This window comes from Oncorhynchus masou, chromosome 19, assembly GCF_036934945.1.
Source record: "Oncorhynchus masou masou isolate Uvic2021 chromosome 19, UVic_Omas_1.1, whole genome shotgun sequence".
In the NCBI taxonomy this organism is placed as follows: Eukaryota; Metazoa; Chordata; class Actinopteri; order Salmoniformes; family Salmonidae; genus Oncorhynchus; species Oncorhynchus masou.
In genome coordinates this window covers 20,195,789-20,212,513 of record NC_088230.1, presented here as the reverse complement: position 1 = coordinate 20,212,513, position 16,725 = coordinate 20,195,789, and the positions used below count along the sequence as shown (strand labels likewise).

The following is a 16,725-nucleotide window of genomic DNA, read 5'->3' as shown; positions in this document are numbered from 1 at the left end:
AGTATTTAATAGAGCTGTTTGTAGGACTCATACAAATGTGTATACATTTAATCCAATGGAATATATGATGGACATCAGCTATCAACATTTACAGGAGGCAGCCAAAATGGCACTGGGCCATCTAAATGACCTCTTTTTAATTAAAACTTTTATGGAATGACTCCCGATGATGAGCATTTAACTGCTCCAGAGTGCATTTTGTAACTGCGTTGGCGCCCTGATTTACCACCAGCTGCAACACTACTTCTACTTCTTGCCAAGTCATAAATGTTAATTATTTCATTTCATGGATTTCATGTGGAAGTTTTGCCTCTGCACCATCTATTTCATAGGCCAGCACTGAACTGTATATTTAAAATAAACTGTATGTAGCTACTGACCCCGAACCCTCTATATGGTCATATTCAATGACTGGCTAAATGGCAATTCAGATTCATCTGATTGATGTGGATTGACTGAGCAGAAGAATATGTTGAATCCTACTGCTGGACTGGGATTAGAATCCTAAATCTAATTATTCAGAACATGATTGAGGTGGCCAGGATTGGGGTGGGGGATGGGGCACTATCTCAGCAGCTTGACAGTATGTTGAGGTTGATAGTGAAAGCCATGGCTTGTCTGTTGTACTGCACAGTATCCTACTTCACTAGTGCCCTACATTCAGGCTATGCTCAAACCCTGCACCCCAACCCAACATATATATTTTTAAAGCCTTTCGTGAACTCCCACTTGAATTTTCCCCCCTACTAGCTCTGACTTTGCTGATAACTACTTTATTGAGGGAAAACTTACTTCCCATGACTGTGACATGTGGTTGTCCCGTCTAGCTATCTTAAGATGAATGCAGTAAGTGTAAGTCGCTCTGGATAAGAGCATCTGCTAAAGGACCACAAATGAAATGTACAGTGCATTTGGAAAGTATTCAGAAGCTTTGCATTGTTTCTGAAAGTTTAATTTAGCTATGAATGAAGATGTGTGGAAAACAACGGAACTCTGGATCTAATGGAGAACAAAGGAACAAAATCTGCTGTGGGGAGACAAAACTCAACACTGAAAACTTTGGAACTCAAGAACTCAGATACCTGTGTCAACACCTGCTAGCAACCAGCCAGCTAGCTAGCTAACTAGGTTGCAATGGATCCCGCTTCACCTGGATTATAACTAACAAATGTTTCCAGCGCTGTAGACGCAGTGTCTTTTACGTACTTGTCTGTGACAATATTGACAATCTGGAGTTCCAATGCGGCAGTTGTTTGCTAGCGGAGGACTACAGGAATGAGGTAGCTATGCTTAACATACAGATCTCAATTCTGAAGGAAGCAAATGTAAAGCCCCCTTTACTAAGAACAGTAAAGCACCCTTTACTGGCTCAAATAGCCAACCAATCGGCCTGTTACCAACCCTTAGTAAACTTTTGGAAAAAATTGTGTTTGAACATGTACAATGCTATTTTACAGTAAACAAATTGACAGCAGACTTTCAGCATGCTTATTGGGAAGGACATTCAACAAGCACAGCACTTACACAAATGACTGATGATTGGCTGAAATATATTGATGATAAAAAATATTGTGGGGGCTGTTTTGTTAGACTTCAGTGCAGCTTTTGACATTATCAATCATAGTCTGCTGCTGGAAAAATGTATGTGTTATGGCTTTACACCCCCTGCTATATTATGGATAAAGAGTTACCTGTCTAACAGAACACAGAGGGTGTTCTTTAATGGACACCCATCCAACACAATCCAGGTAGAATCAAGAATTCTCCAGGGCAGCTGTCTAGGACCCTTACTTTTTTCAGTTTTTACTAACGACATGCCACACTGGCTTTGAGTAAAGCCAGTGTGTATATGTATGCGGATGACTCAACACTATACACGTCAGCTACTACAACAAGTGAAGTGACTGCAAACACTTAACAAAGAGCTGCGGTTAGTTTCAGAATGGGTGGCAAGGAATAAATGAGTCCTAAATATTTCAAAAACTAAAATTATTGTATTTGATACAAATCATTCACTAAACCCTAAACCTGAACTAAATATTGTAATGAATAATGTGGAAATTGAGCAAGTTGAGGGGACTAAACTGCTTGGAGTAACCCTGGATTGTAAACTGTCATGGTCAAAACATATTGATACAATAGTAGTTAAGATGGGGAGAAGTCTGTCCATACTAAAGCAATGTTCTGCCTTCTTAACAGCACTATCAAAAAGGCAGGCCCTACAGGCCCTAGTTTTGTTGCACCTGGACTACTGTTCAGTTGTGTGGCCAGGTGCCACAAAGAGAGACTTAGGAAAATTGCAATTGGCTCAGAACAGGGCAGCACAGCTGGCCCTTAGAGAGCTAACATTAATAATATGCATGTCAGTCTCTCCTGGCTCAAAGTGGAGGAGAGATTGACTTCATCACTACTTGTATTTGTGAGAGGTTTTGACATGTTGAATGCACCGAGCTGTCTGTTTGAACTACTGGCACACAGCTCAGACACCCATGCATACCCCACAATACATACCAACAGAGGTCTCTTCACAGTCCCCAAGTCCTAAACAGACTATGGTAGGCGCACAGAACTAAATAGAACCATGACTACATGGAACTCTATTCCACATCAAGTAACTCATTCAAGCAGTGCAATTAGATTTAAAAAGAATATAAAAATACACCTTATGGAACAGCGGGTACTGTGAAGCAAAGAAGAATGGGAGAAACTCCCCAAATACCAAGCTTGTAGCGCCATTTATTTATTTATTTTCTTCAACCTTTATTTAACTAGGCATGTGGCCTCTGTCGTGACGTTGCTATCATTAATGCGATGATGGCTATTCATTGAATAATTACATACCACGTTCAATTATTACGCAATTAAATTAATCATATAACAATTAATTAAGTAGTAATCTGCGGCACCACGGGGAAAGTTTTTTTTAACGAGTTACCGTTTCCCCAATTAACTAAAATATTAGAATATCACGATATACTCTCCCGTCATCCATCAATCATTTGCTCCTATTTCAGTCTGAACGTTGTAATATCCTATAAATCTGCATGAACCCGAGTCTCCATGATGAATCAGCTTACAGAAATTGGCTTAATTGTTTATTTACTAACTAATGAAATAATCACACAGGAATACATAAACACACACACAGTATAGTATTGAATATTAACATAATGCAACGAAAAGTCCCTAGTGGACTAACCCAATATGATGTCTGGTTACACAACAAAAGGGGGTGGGGAACAAAAGTGCAGGAGAAGGAGAGACAAAGGAATTCAGCTGTCATACATGCAGTTGTATAATATGCTCATCGTAAATGTGGATATTTAGCACCCTAACAACCGCTCATTTGGATTTAGGATTGCAACACATATTTATGCTTGTATGTCTTTGTCGTCTCTCTCTGTTGAAAATGCCCGATCAGTCTGTGGAGTCAGTCAATAGAACTTCTCTGGTTGTGTAAGTCTCTGGTTGTCCACCAGAGGTCACCATGTCCTTTGTAGTTGTAGTAGGTTGGTCTATGAGTGTCTGTTAGAACAGATCTTCCAGAGGTGTACCACGTGGTATTCAGCTGGTCTCGTCCTTCACTCTGTTTGTTTAGAATAGATACCCTAGAGAGACCTATAATGGTGAGAGGAAATTGTTCTTTGTCTCTCGTCTTAGATCGAGTTTCCTAGGCTAACAGCTGCAGACTGAATGTTCCTGTGTAGCCTTCTTCTTTGAGAGAGAGTTTCAGAGGGTCTTACCATTTTCTGGTATTGTAGTTTCAAACCATTTTGCCATATTCCGCTCGCGCTGTAGTTCGACTGGTCTTTAGTTTTAAACCTTTTCTCAGCAGTGTAGCCACCTCTTCACACTATCTGGTCTGGTAGAAATGTTCTTCTTCTCTGTTGAAAGTTTCAGAGTTTCTAACCATTCGTACCTTTCATCGGGCACGCTTGTCTAATGTAGAGTCTAACCATTTTAAACGTCCGGCTTACCGTCCGTATACTGGTCTATAGAGATTCCAACCATTTCTACGTGTGGATGGTCCTCACGTTCTCTGGTCTAATGTAAATTTTGTTAGCTGTCCTTTTATGCCCTTGTCTTGGAGGGCGGTTCCATCACGCTGCCACAAGGTCTGTGCTCACATGTGCGTGCTTACTGACTGGGTAAAACTTTACATGAAAAACAATTATCTCATTTAGAAGGCTAAAATCACATTTCATCTTTTCACAAATAGTTTCATATTTAATCATATAAGTTCCACAACATTTAGATGTAACTGGGACATATACATTTGTAGATTTACCGTTATTTGGTTATACTGTCCTTAATAATATCACACAACAACAACTGATCTGACATAATTGTTCTTTAACTCCCTCCCGACCAATTCCCACATTATTTGTGTTGGGAATATTGTCTCAAAGTTCAGCCTTTTGATGTTACAGTACTGCAAAGTCTCTCTCTGTTGTAACAAAGGGATTTTTAAATTCCATTTCTGCAGAGTGGGAGAGAGAGTTCCTGCAAGGTATTTATGACAGTCATAAAACTGGCCAACTTCCCCCCCTTCCTCTCTGGTGGTGGAGTCGGGGCTCTCTATGATCCTTACTTAGGAGGGAAAGTTATGACACCTCCATCATACCCAAGAAGACTCAAGGCTGTAATTTCTGCCAAAGAAGCTTCAACAATGTACTGAGTAAAGGGTCTGAATACTTATGAAAATGTGATATTTCAGATTTGTTTTATTATTGGCAAAGATTTCTAAAAACCTGTTTTTGCTTTGTCATTATGGGGTATCGTGTGTAGATTGATGAGGGACAAAAAAACAATTTAATCCATTTTAGAATAAGGCTGTAACGTAACAAAATGTGGAAGGATCTGAATACTTTCTGAATGCACTGTAGCCATCAGCAGAGAGCATCAGAAAATCTACCAAGCCAGCATTCACATGTACTTGCTAATGCGAGATAATTGCGATAGCAATACTGATCTTAGGGAGGCCATCAGTCTGTATAATGGGAAATATAACTCTCAATGTCCTCCATGGATTGAGTACTTTATAAATGTCTCACTAATTACAACACAGAGAGAGAGAGAGAGATTTTTACATTGCGCTCAAGGCTTAATTATATCAATGAGTGCTTGCAGCTCAATTGTTTATAATGTCCTCCACCTCAAAGAAAAGATGTATTGGATGATGTATTGGTAGACAGCAAATTAACCTTGGTTGTAGCTTTTCATCTATACTGAACACAATTATAATTCAATATGTAAAGTGTTGGTCCCATGTTTCATAAGCTGAAATAAAAGATCCCAGAAATTGCCCATGTGCACAAAAAAGCTTATTTCTCTCAAATGTTGTGCACAAATTTGTTTACATCGCTGTTAATGAGCATTTCTCCTTTGCCAAGATAATCCATCCACCTGACAGGGGTGGAATATCAAATAGCTGATTAACAGCATGTGTAACCAGTGTGAAATGACTAACTAGTTAGCGGGGTGCGTGCTAATAGTGTTTCAATCAGTGACATCACTCGCTCTGAGACCTTGAAATAGTTGTTTCCCTTGCTCTGCAAGATCCGTGGCTTTTGTGGAGCGATAGGTAACGATGCTTCGAGGGTGACTGTTGTCGATGTGTGCAGAGGAGCCCAGGTAGGGGCGAGGAGAGGGACGGAAGCAATATTGTTACACATGATCATTCCACAGTTGCACTTTGTACTAGGGACAATCCACTTTAAAATGTGCCGTTTTGTCACACAACACAATACCACAGACGTTTCAATTTGAGGGAGTGTGCAATTGGCATGCTGACATCAGGAATGTCCACCACAGCTGTTGCCAGAGAATTGAATGTTAATTTCTCTACCATAAGCTGCCTCTAATGTCGTTAGACACTGGCCTCACAACCGCAGACCAGGACCTCTGATTCCGGCTTCTTCACCAGCAGGATTGTCTGAGACCAGTCACCCAAACAGCTGATGAAATTGTGGAGTATTTCTGTCTGTTATAAAGCCCTTTTTTGGGGAAAAACTCATTCTGCTTGTCTGGGCCTGGCTCCCCGGCCCATAGATTAAGGCCTAATATATCTATTCCACTTTGTTTACATACCCTTTACTCATCTCATATGTATATACTGACTGATTCTACTGCATTTGTGAACTGTAATCACTCATTCAATATCTTTATGTACATATTGTTTATCCCTTTATACTTTTGTTAAGTGTCAGATTTAACATTCACAATTTGTAACCATCTTTCTGTTAGATTAAATGAAATGTAAATGTAATTGACTGATTTCCTTGTGAACTGTAACTCAGTAAAATCGTTGAAATTGTTGCATTTATATTTTTGTTCAGTCTAGATTTAACGTCACACTTAACCATCTTTCTGTTAGATTGATCAAAGGCGTTTGTCATATTAAACTGATTCAATGTATAGGGAGCCCAGAAACAAAATAATGTGCTATAAATAAATATTATACATTTATTTATCTATGTCAAAAGTCTGTAATAGACCAGAAACTATTAAGTATCTGTGGTTAGTTTATTCATTAACAAAATCCATTATGTCTTCCATGTACTTTTCAGAAGGTTGCTTTCATATTCGCTTTGCTCCGACTGACACTATATGACAACATTACTTACTGCTCGGCACCAGTATAATTGGCACAATCAAACATTCCGTAGTCAACTGTGGACCTGCTCCGTCTTGCCAACTCATATTCCAGTGCTGCAGTAGCTGTTATAAAAGGTAGGATACCCTGAGTGCATGTTACATAAGCAACAGAGATCTAAAGCAGTGCTTTAATTTGACCCAAGGTGACTCTTTCCTTTTCATGGAGTTGAGTTGGAGTCCTGCAGTATGTGCAGTGAATTTGTAAATGAAGCGCAAAGAAAGCTTTGTGGTATGATTTCAGAAAAACTTTGGGACAGAAAGCAATTGCTTGTTTAAATCAAACATAATGTAGACCAACAATCAGATGATCCGACCATGAAAGCTGACTATATGTTTGATCTGGTATTTCATGTATTTTATCTCCACTGGTCTTAGATGTGGCAAATATGTACATGCTTTTTCATCTTTGGGGATATTAACTGTGTATTTCTCTTGATCAATGTCAATCTACATTCTGTTTCTGTCTCCTACAGCATTACAGGCCCTAGCTGCTCCTCTCCTCCTCCTCTCATATCAGATTCATTGGGAACCAAGACACTCTCCTGCTTTAACACTCCAGAGAACCTGAACATGTCATTAAAGAAAGATAAGTTGGAGAGATACACTCCACTGACTTCCTTGACAGTGTATCTTGTATGTGCAAGATGAAAGTGGCACTGTTATGCAGTTCTCCATGTGTATTTTGAATGTATAACTCCTCTGCAACGTGACTCCTCTCCAACATGATGCCTCAGAAACAGAATGTAGATTGACATTGATCAAGAGAGATACACAGTATAAAAATCCCAAAGATGAAAAAGCATGTACATATCTGCCACATCTAAGACCAGTGGAGATACAATACATTAAATATTGCTGGTGCTGGGTACAAATAGAATTGAAGGCAAACCAGAGGGATCTGCACTATCCAAGGTACTCTCTCTCACCTTGGGATGGAAAGAAGAAGAGGCATAGTGCTCCTCCTGAGCACTATGCCTCCAGGGTGAGAGAGAGTACCTTGGATAGTGCAGATCCCTCCGGGTTGCCTTTAATTCTATTTGTACCCAGCATAACCCATCAGTTTCCAAACAGTGGCAGGGTTAGGGTGTTGAAAGTACAGATTGGTTCTTTAAATGGTGGGGATTAAGTCTTCAACAAAAAATCTGTGCACACCTGTGAGCAAAATTAATCACAAACCATTTAGCCTTTTTTAAGGACAGGTAATTGTATTCCTTCTACTAGAAACTGTAAACATACAAATCAGGGCTTGTTTGCACACTCGACAAGGTGTTAATGGCACACAGACTGACCAGCAGAGCAATAGCTATGGGTTTTGGCATAATGATACTCCTCTTCACTGTAATACATCCCTGCCAACTGTCCCTAAGACAGTTCTTTGTCTATATGAAGAATCATGGTCGGTCTGAAGCTGAGGTATATTGAGGTAAATCTGGAATGTTGGGAGCCAATAGAGCTTCTCATTTTGTCTAAGTGAAATTAATATACAGTGCATTCGGAAAATGTTTTCAGACCCCTTGACTTTTTCCACATTTTGTTACTTTACAGCCTATTCTAAAATGGATCAAATAAAATAAAATTCCCATCAATCTACACACAATACCCCATAATGACAAAGTGAAAACAGGTTTTTAGAATGTTTTGCAAATGTATTAATATAAAAAACAGATATATCTTATTTAGATAAGTATTCAGACCCTTTGCTATGAGACTCAAAACTGAGCTCTGGTGCATCCTGTTTCCATTGATCATTCTTCAGATGTTTCTACAACTTGATTAGAGTCCACCTTTGGTAAATTCTATTGATTGGACATGATGTGGAAAGGCACACACCTGTCTATTTAAGGTCCCACAGTTGACAGTGTATGTCAGTGCAAAAACCAAGCCATGAGGTCGAAGGAATTGTCCATAGAGCTCCGAGACAAGATTTTTGTCGAAGCACAGATCTGGAGAAGTATACCAAAAAATGTCTGCAGCATTGAAGCTCCCCAAGAACGCAGTGGCCTCCATCATTCTTAAATGGAAGAAGTTCAAATTCCATTTCTGCAGAGTGGGAGACTCTTCCTAGAACTGGCTGCCCGGCCAAATTGAGCAATCAGGGGAGAAGGGCCTTAGTCAGGGAGGAGACCAAGAACCCAAAGGTCACTCTGACAGAGCTCCAGAGTCCCTCTGTGTAGGTGGGAGGACCTTCCAGAAGGACAACCATCTCTGGAGCACTCCACCAATCAGGCCTTTATGGTAGAGTGGCCAGACTGAAGCCACTCCTCAGTAAAAGGCACATAAAGACTCTCAGACCATGAGAAACAAGATTCTCTGGTTTGATGAAACCAAGATTGAACTATTTGGCCTGAATGCCAAGCGTCACGTCTGGAGGATACCTGGAACCATCCTTACAGTAAAGAATGGTGGTGGCAGCATCAAGCTTTGGGGATGTTTTTCAGCTGCAGGGACGGGGAGACGAGTCAGGATTGAGAGAAAGATGAATGGAGCAAAGTACAGAGAGATCCTTGATGAAAATGCTCCTCAGACTGGGGTAAATGTTCACCTTCCAACAGCACAACAACCCTAAGCACACAGCCAAGACAATGCAGGAATGGCTTCGGGACAAGTCTCTGAATGTCCTTGAGTGGCCCAGCCAGAGCTCAGACTTGAACCCGATCGAACATCTCTGGAGAAAACAACTGAAAATAGCTGAGCAGCAACGCTGCCCATCCAACCTGACAGAGCTTGAGCAGATCTGCAGAGAAGAATGGGAGAAACTCACTAAATACAGGTGTGCCAAGCTTGTAGTGTCCTACCCAAGAATAATCAAGACTGTAATTGCTGCCAAAGGTTCTTCAACAAAGTACTGAGTAAAGGGTCTGAATACTTATGTAAATGTAATATTTCAGTTTTTTATTAGTAATACATTTGCTAAAAACGATTTAATCAATTTTAGAATAAGGCTGTAACGTAACAAAATGTGGAAAAAGTCAAGAGGTCAGAATACTTTCCAAATGCACTGTATACTTAACAAAAATATAAACGCAACTTGTAGTTGTTGGTGTTGGTCCCATGTTTCATGAGCTGAAATAAAAGAGCCCAGAAATGTTCCATATGCACAAAAAGTATATTTCTCTCAAATGTTGTGCACAAATTTGTTTACATCCCTGTTCGCGAGCATTTCTCTTTTGCCAAGATAATCCACCCACCTATCAGGCGTCGCATATCAAAAAGCTGATTAAACATCATGATCATTACACAGGTGCACCTTGTGCTGGGGGGTCAATAAAAGGCCACTCTAAAATGTGTGGTTTTGTCACACAGCACAATGCCACAGATGTCTGCAGTTTTCAGTGAGCATGCAATTGGCATGCTGACTGCAGGAATGTCTAACAGAGCTGTTGCCAGATAATTGAATGTTCATTTCTCAACCATAAGCCGCATCCGTCATTGGCAGTACATCCAACCGACCTCACAACAACAGGTCATGTGTAACCACGCCAGCCCAGGACCTCCACATCCGGCTTCTTCACCTGCAGGATCATCTAAGGAGGGGTGTGGGGTGGAGGTGGGGGGTTGCTGAGGAGTATTTTTGTTTGTATTAAAGCCCTTTTGTGGGGAAAAACTCCCTCTGATTGGCTGGGCCTGGCTCCCCAGTGGGTGGGCCTATGCCCCCCCCAGGCCCAGCCATGGCTGCGCCCCTGTGAAATCCATATATTAGGGCCTAATGAATTCATTTTAAATTTACTGATTTCCTTCTATGAACTGTAACTCAGTAAAATCTTTGAAATTGTTGCATGTTGTGTTTACATTTTCGTTCAGTATAATTAAAGGGATTGCACAGCACACTTCACAAAGACAAGTGTCTATTGCTAACCTAGTGTATTGATGTGTCAATTTAGTTTTTTATAGTCTGACACCAATTTCAGGAATTACTGCAATGCAATTTACTGATAACCCTTCAACTATTCAGTCTCTCCCTGCTAACAATTCAAGCTTCTTTTAAAAGTGTGTCCTCTGAATCTAATCCTTTCTTTGTTATGAAAGGGATGACTGATTTGGAAATGGGGGAAAAAACTCAAGGACAATACAGGGTAGATTGCCTCTGGGATGAATGAGTCTCCACTTCAATATTCTGTAAAAATCTCACCTGGGACTCATCTCCCTGCACTTTTATTAGTCTCAATTATTGATTTAAGCCATGTTTAAAATTCTCTTCAAATTAACTCCCTGTAATAGATACATAAATTAGGAGTGAACAGTCAGTAGTATAATTGCCTTAGCTGAGAAACGGTTCAGGTCTCATCAGACAGTGAGAGAGAGCTCAACAGATGAAGCCACCGAACATTAGCATGGTAAAGGTTAGACGCCTGCAGTGTAACATCTCAGGGATCATTCCATAATCTCATTGAGTACTTCCTAGTGGCACTCCAGTCTCATTTTCACCTCATTTAACACCTGATTTACTTAACAAAAGGCACATCTCAATAGGTGGTCCAGGTAAGTCATGACATAGCACAAGTGTGTGTGTGTGTGTGGGGGGGGTTCTCTGTTGCTCCTAAATTGTTCCTCAAGCACTTCCCATCAAACCAACTCCTTGAAGTTTGCAGTTGTGTCTAAAAGACCATTTTGCTCAAAATATATATAGTTTTTTACCCTGTAGTGTGTGTGTGTGTGCTTTACTGTATTTATATCGCTTTTCAACAGTGAATGTTTACAAATCACTGGAGGACGTTTGTATGTGTTTGGTTCCTCTCTCTCTCGCACCATTAAGGATCCATAGAAACAGGTATTATGGACTGAAAAGTCTAAATGTCATTTCATAGTTCATTGTCATCCAAGGAAAGTGTTAAATCTTTTAATTTTTAAATCTTATTTACAGTTTGGTGAAAACAATAAGAGTGTACTTATTAACTAGCTTGAAAATAAGACCGACCTTTTACAATCAGCATTCAATGGCAGTGCCTTCTTACATGGCATATCAAGCATAACTAAAAACAGTATCACATTAGATCATTGTCCAATATCTGCAGTCGTATCATTGTAAATAATAAATAACACAGGTGTGTTATCTTGGTTTCAAGGACAAAGTGAAACTCTCATTGCACTGTATTTCTATGCATGCATAGTTTCAATCTCAGGGATGCAAAACACTAGACTTCTTTGTAATACCTATTTAATAAGTACTAGAATTGTTTGGTGGTTGGGCATTTTTAGGCTGTATGCATCATTAGTGGTTAGTCTCAGAACTACACTCGTAGAACAAAAAGGTGCTATCTAGAACCTAAGAGTGTAGTATTTCCTCACAACAACACTAACCAGGCACCAAAGACGTGGATGTCGATTAAGGCAGCCCCCCGCACTTCTCTGATTCAGAGGAGTTGGGTTAAATGCAGAAGGCACATCTCAGTTGAATGCATTCAGTTGCACAACTGACTAGGTCTCCCCCTTTCCTTAACTACAACTTTGGGCCCATGTGAACCAAACTGAAATCTGAATGTAAAAGGATAGTTGTTTTTGTCCTGCCACTATGCAAAAGTATGCAACAACAAACCCCACAAATTGAAAACACATGGAACGGATGCCAACACCCACAATCACACCATGTTCACTTCAGTATTGCACTTCACCTGCTTTATTAATGTTTGCAAATTAAAATAGAATAAATTACAAAAATACTGTCCAACTTTCCTGGAAAGCTTCAACACAGTAGTATTGCCATGTATCGCATACACTAAATAAGCACAGTGGTGTCAATTCTCAGAACTGATGAGGAAGAAAACATCCTGTGAAATTATACTCTCTACCTTGATAACATTCCACACCATTTATTGTCCACAAAGGAAAGAGCAGGGGGGAGGGGGCCGGGTATTCAGGCAAGAAGTATCCTTTTTCCAAAGACAATATTTTGTCTCACTCTTTCTACCAGACAGGTCCCATTTAAGCATGTGGACAATACGCACACCTCAACACATCACTCCCTCTGTTATTGAAGGATCCACATCTCTCCTACAATTAACCTTTACAATAACCAAGACAGCCAAGTTCACTCACACCGCATCCTGGCTGGGATACAAGCAATGTTAGAAAGACATTTGCAGGGGAGAAGAGAAAAAAAACAAGTTGCAGTTCTCTTCCATGATAGACAAATCATTTTACATTACAGATATCTGATAAGTATATCGCAACAAAATTTTACAGTATATTATTGTAGGGAACAATGACACAGCACTTGTCTAGAAGCATGTTTCTTAACCACTTAGATCATTTAGAATATGGTTCATTTGCAATTCATAATAATTCAACATCTTCTGTCATCCAAAATGTTTGAATGAGGCAGGAAAATAAATATACCAAGCACACCATTGTACATCTCTATTTTCTTTGAGGACTATTCAAATAAGCAGACAGCTCTACTCGGGTAGGTTTTCTTGATTTCCCATGTTCAGTTGTTAAATTAGGTAAGGATGCATTTCATGGATTTGAAGATTTTCCTTCTGACAGACTCGATTGAGATTGTAGTGCATTCCTACTCAAACAGACTCATTTCCATGATGTCTGCAGTGTACGCCTGTTACCTTCCAAATATTAGAGGAATGTATTGAAGTATAGCCTACATGTTTGAATGGTTCTCCATTGGTATATTGCAGATCTCTCTCCAATGCTTGAGTTTAAGAGACAAACAGGAATGATTTAAAGTCTGTTTGAGTAGATGACTGGATAAGTCCACTTGCTGAGATTTAACAACTCACTCGGCTTGGCTGTTGCTTACATACGAAGTCTGTCATGAAATCAAACTCGTTCTGTCCTAACCACAGCTCAGGTAGCTCCTTTATTCGGTCCAGGCCCATCTCAATGACCAGAGACATCAAGACCTCCTCATCAATAAAGTCCGTGTCAATGACGTTGGGGGGCAGTATTGCAGCAGGCAAATGGTGCGCCTGTGGAGGCAAACTGGACGTGCTGTGTTTCGCGTTGCCATCTCTGAACTGTTGTCCTGTCCCGTTAAGCTGATGATTCGCAGGATGCAACTCATGCATATAATGATGATGAGACGGATGTGTATGGTGGCTGTAGTACTGCGTGTTGAGCTTTTGTAACTGCATACTTGCCGCGAGCTGTCCTTGAGTGGGGACGGCGGCGGTGGGTCCCACAAATTGAGAGCTATAGCGCGCACCGGGAGGCATGTTTCCGTTTGGGTGTCCAGCGTTTACATTTGCATTCCCCGAACCCACAGAATGTCGAATTCCGTGGTTAGATGTTACACTTCCCCCTCCGTAGTGCAAATGATCTCCCATAATACCAGTAGTGTAGCCATGCTGCTGTTGCTGCTGTTGTTGTTGCTGATGGTGTAATGGGTTCGAGAACTGCCCCATGCCCATTCTGCGTGCTGGGTGGTGATGGTGGAGACCATTAATAGCTTCAGGGAATCGTCCATGGTTCATTGCCATCATGCGGTCTACCATTCCCCAAGCTGTCACAAATTAAAAAATAAAATTACATTTGCATCGACAGGATAAGACACACATCATTAGTTTATCCAATAAATTACGCACAATGAAAGTGGAAAGGATTATCACCCAGTAAATAGTCTTGCTGTTAAAGCCTTCAAATGATCAAATTACAAAGTATTTACAAGCATACTTCCCATGCAAAACATTAATATTAAACACTATGTATAAAACGTAACTGCAGACTGGTTCACAATAATAACAGAGCTGCAAGGTTGTATCAAATGTCTCCCGTGATATTGTAATTACTTTTTTTCAGTGTATAAATTTCCCGCAGGTCACTCCTAGGCTGTTGTCCATACACAAAACTTGACTGGATCCCTTGGATGTGGTTCCGCTGTCAGCACAACACGAGTAACTATATCAGTCCAGTTTATGCGATATGTAGTCCCAACTCAGTGAACACTGTGCATTCTGAAAACCAAGATAGCGTACTTTCAACCTAAGCTCAGAAAAAAATAAAAAACTGTTTCAAGCGCCCTCGCCCAGTGCTGATATACTATACAACCAGTCATGGGCGGAGCGAGCCAAATCTTGAATCTGACGAGACGAAAGTCTGGATTCAGGATCGCAAAAAATGTGGAGCAGAGCCTTCGCCACCCTCCCGCCCCAATCGCCTTCCGCGTTCACAGCAGAAACATCGAGGCACATTACCTCATTGCAGCTATTTTTGTTTAAGGCAAGAGTGGGAAAACATGAACTCACTTTTCACAGCTTTGGAAAGTTCAACATGCATAGAAGCTGTTCCCCAATTTTGCGCAAAGAGGTGAGAAAATGACCAAATGCACAGATTATTAGGCTATCTATTGACTCCTAAAACTGTCCAGGATCTATACATGTACCAATTCATAAAACTATATCATTAGGATACGCGTGGATGTGTTATCCACGAGTTTATCAACCTTCATAATTATAATTACAGAATCAACTATCCTGAATCATAATGTTAAGAATGACAATGAGATGCCCTGTTAAGGTAGGCTATAAGTATACAGAATACAACACTTTAACAGTGTAGATTTAATTTGTATTAATAAGCGTTTTTATATCAGTATTTGACATTTCTGACATGTTGAGAGACACACGAATACAGTTGTAAGAGTGGAAACAATCCAATGCTTTTGGAGCCTTTGCTGGTTCCATGTTTTATGAATATCCAAACGCCTCTGCAGGCGTGCGGTACGTGCGCCCTGCTCCTAGCGGTTGTCACCGATGTTTTGATCAGCCAAACTCATGCTCAGTGCTCTGTAAACAAACCTGATCACCTCAACCAATGTACTGTTTTGCCTCAAACCTGACTATGCTCACTGCTGTGCACAAAAACATATCCTGTTGCTTCTCCTGAGGGTACAAAGCACATGCGGCTGCTGAGTGGAGGACAGCTCATAATAATGGCTGGAATGGAGCAAATGGAATGGCATCAAACACATGGAAACAATGTGTTTGATATATTTTATACCATTCCCTTGATTCGGCTCCAGGCATTACCACGAGCTCGTCCTCCCCAATTAAGGTGCCACCAACCTCCGGTGGTACAATTCAAATCAAATTTTATTGGTCATGTACATACACATGGTTAGCAGATGTTAATGTGACTGTAGCGAAATGCTTGTGCTTCTTGTTCTGACAGTGCAGTAATATCTAACAAGTAATCTAACAATTCCACAACAACTACCTAATACACACAAATCTAAAGGGATGGAATAAGAATATGTACATATAAATATATGGATCAGCGATGACCAAGTGGCATAGACAAGATGCAATAGATGGTATAAAATACAGTATATACATATGAGATGAGTAGTTTAAGATATGTAAACATTATTAAAGTGGCATTATTTAAAGTGACTAGTGATCCATTTATTAAAGTGGCAATGATTTCAGGCCTGTGTGTAGGCAGCAGCCTCTCTTTGTTAGTGATGGCTGTTTAACAGTCTGATGGCCTTGAGATAGAAGCTGTTCTTCAATCTCTCGGTCCCAGCTTTGATGCACCTGTACTGACCTTGCCTTCTGGATGGTAGCAGGGTGAACAGGCAGTGCCTCGGATGGTTGTTGTCCTTGATGATCTTTTTGGCCTTCCTGTGACATTGGGTGGTGTAGGTGTCCTGGAGGGCAAGTAGTTTGCCCCCGGTGATGCGTTGTACAGACCGCACCACCCTCTGGAGAGCCTTGCGGTTGAGGGTGGTGCAGCTGCCGTACCAGGCGGCGATACAGCCCTACTGGATGCTCTCAATTGTGCATCTGTAAAAGTTTGTGAGGGTTTTAGGTGACAAGCCAAATTTCTTCAGCCTCTTGAGGTTGAAGAGGCGCTGTTGTGCCTTCTTCAACACACTGTCTGTGTGGGTGGACCATTTCAGTTTGTCCGTGATGTGTACGCCAAGGAACTATCCACCTTCTCCAATGTTGTCCCATCGATGTGGATAGGGGGTGCTCCCTCTGCTGTTTCCTGAAGTTCACGATCATCTCCTTTGTTTTATTGACGTTGAGTGAGAGGTTGTTTTCCTGACCCCACACTCTGAGTGCCCTCACTTCCTAACTGTAGGCTGTCTTGTTGTTGTTGGTAATCAAGCCCACT

The 16,725-nt window shown here is 40.7% G+C and overlaps 1 protein-coding gene across 1 annotated transcript; it reads right to left on the bottom strand.

Annotated features, from left to right (window-relative positions):
- Positions 1 to 12,243: 12,243 nt before the first annotated feature.
- cited2 (Cbp/p300-interacting transactivator, with Glu/Asp-rich carboxy-terminal domain, 2) lies at positions 12,244 to 14,631 on the bottom strand. Its single transcript, XM_064925271.1, has 2 exons — positions 14,397 to 14,631; positions 12,244 to 14,110 (listed from the first exon to the last, which is right to left on the bottom strand). Exon 2 carries the CDS (start codon positions 14,100 to 14,102, stop codon positions 13,377 to 13,379), a length of 726 nt encoding a protein of 241 aa, XP_064781343.1. The 5' UTR covers positions 14,103 to 14,110; positions 14,397 to 14,631; the 3' UTR covers positions 12,244 to 13,376.
- Between the last annotated feature and the right edge of the window lie 2,094 nt (positions 14,632 to 16,725).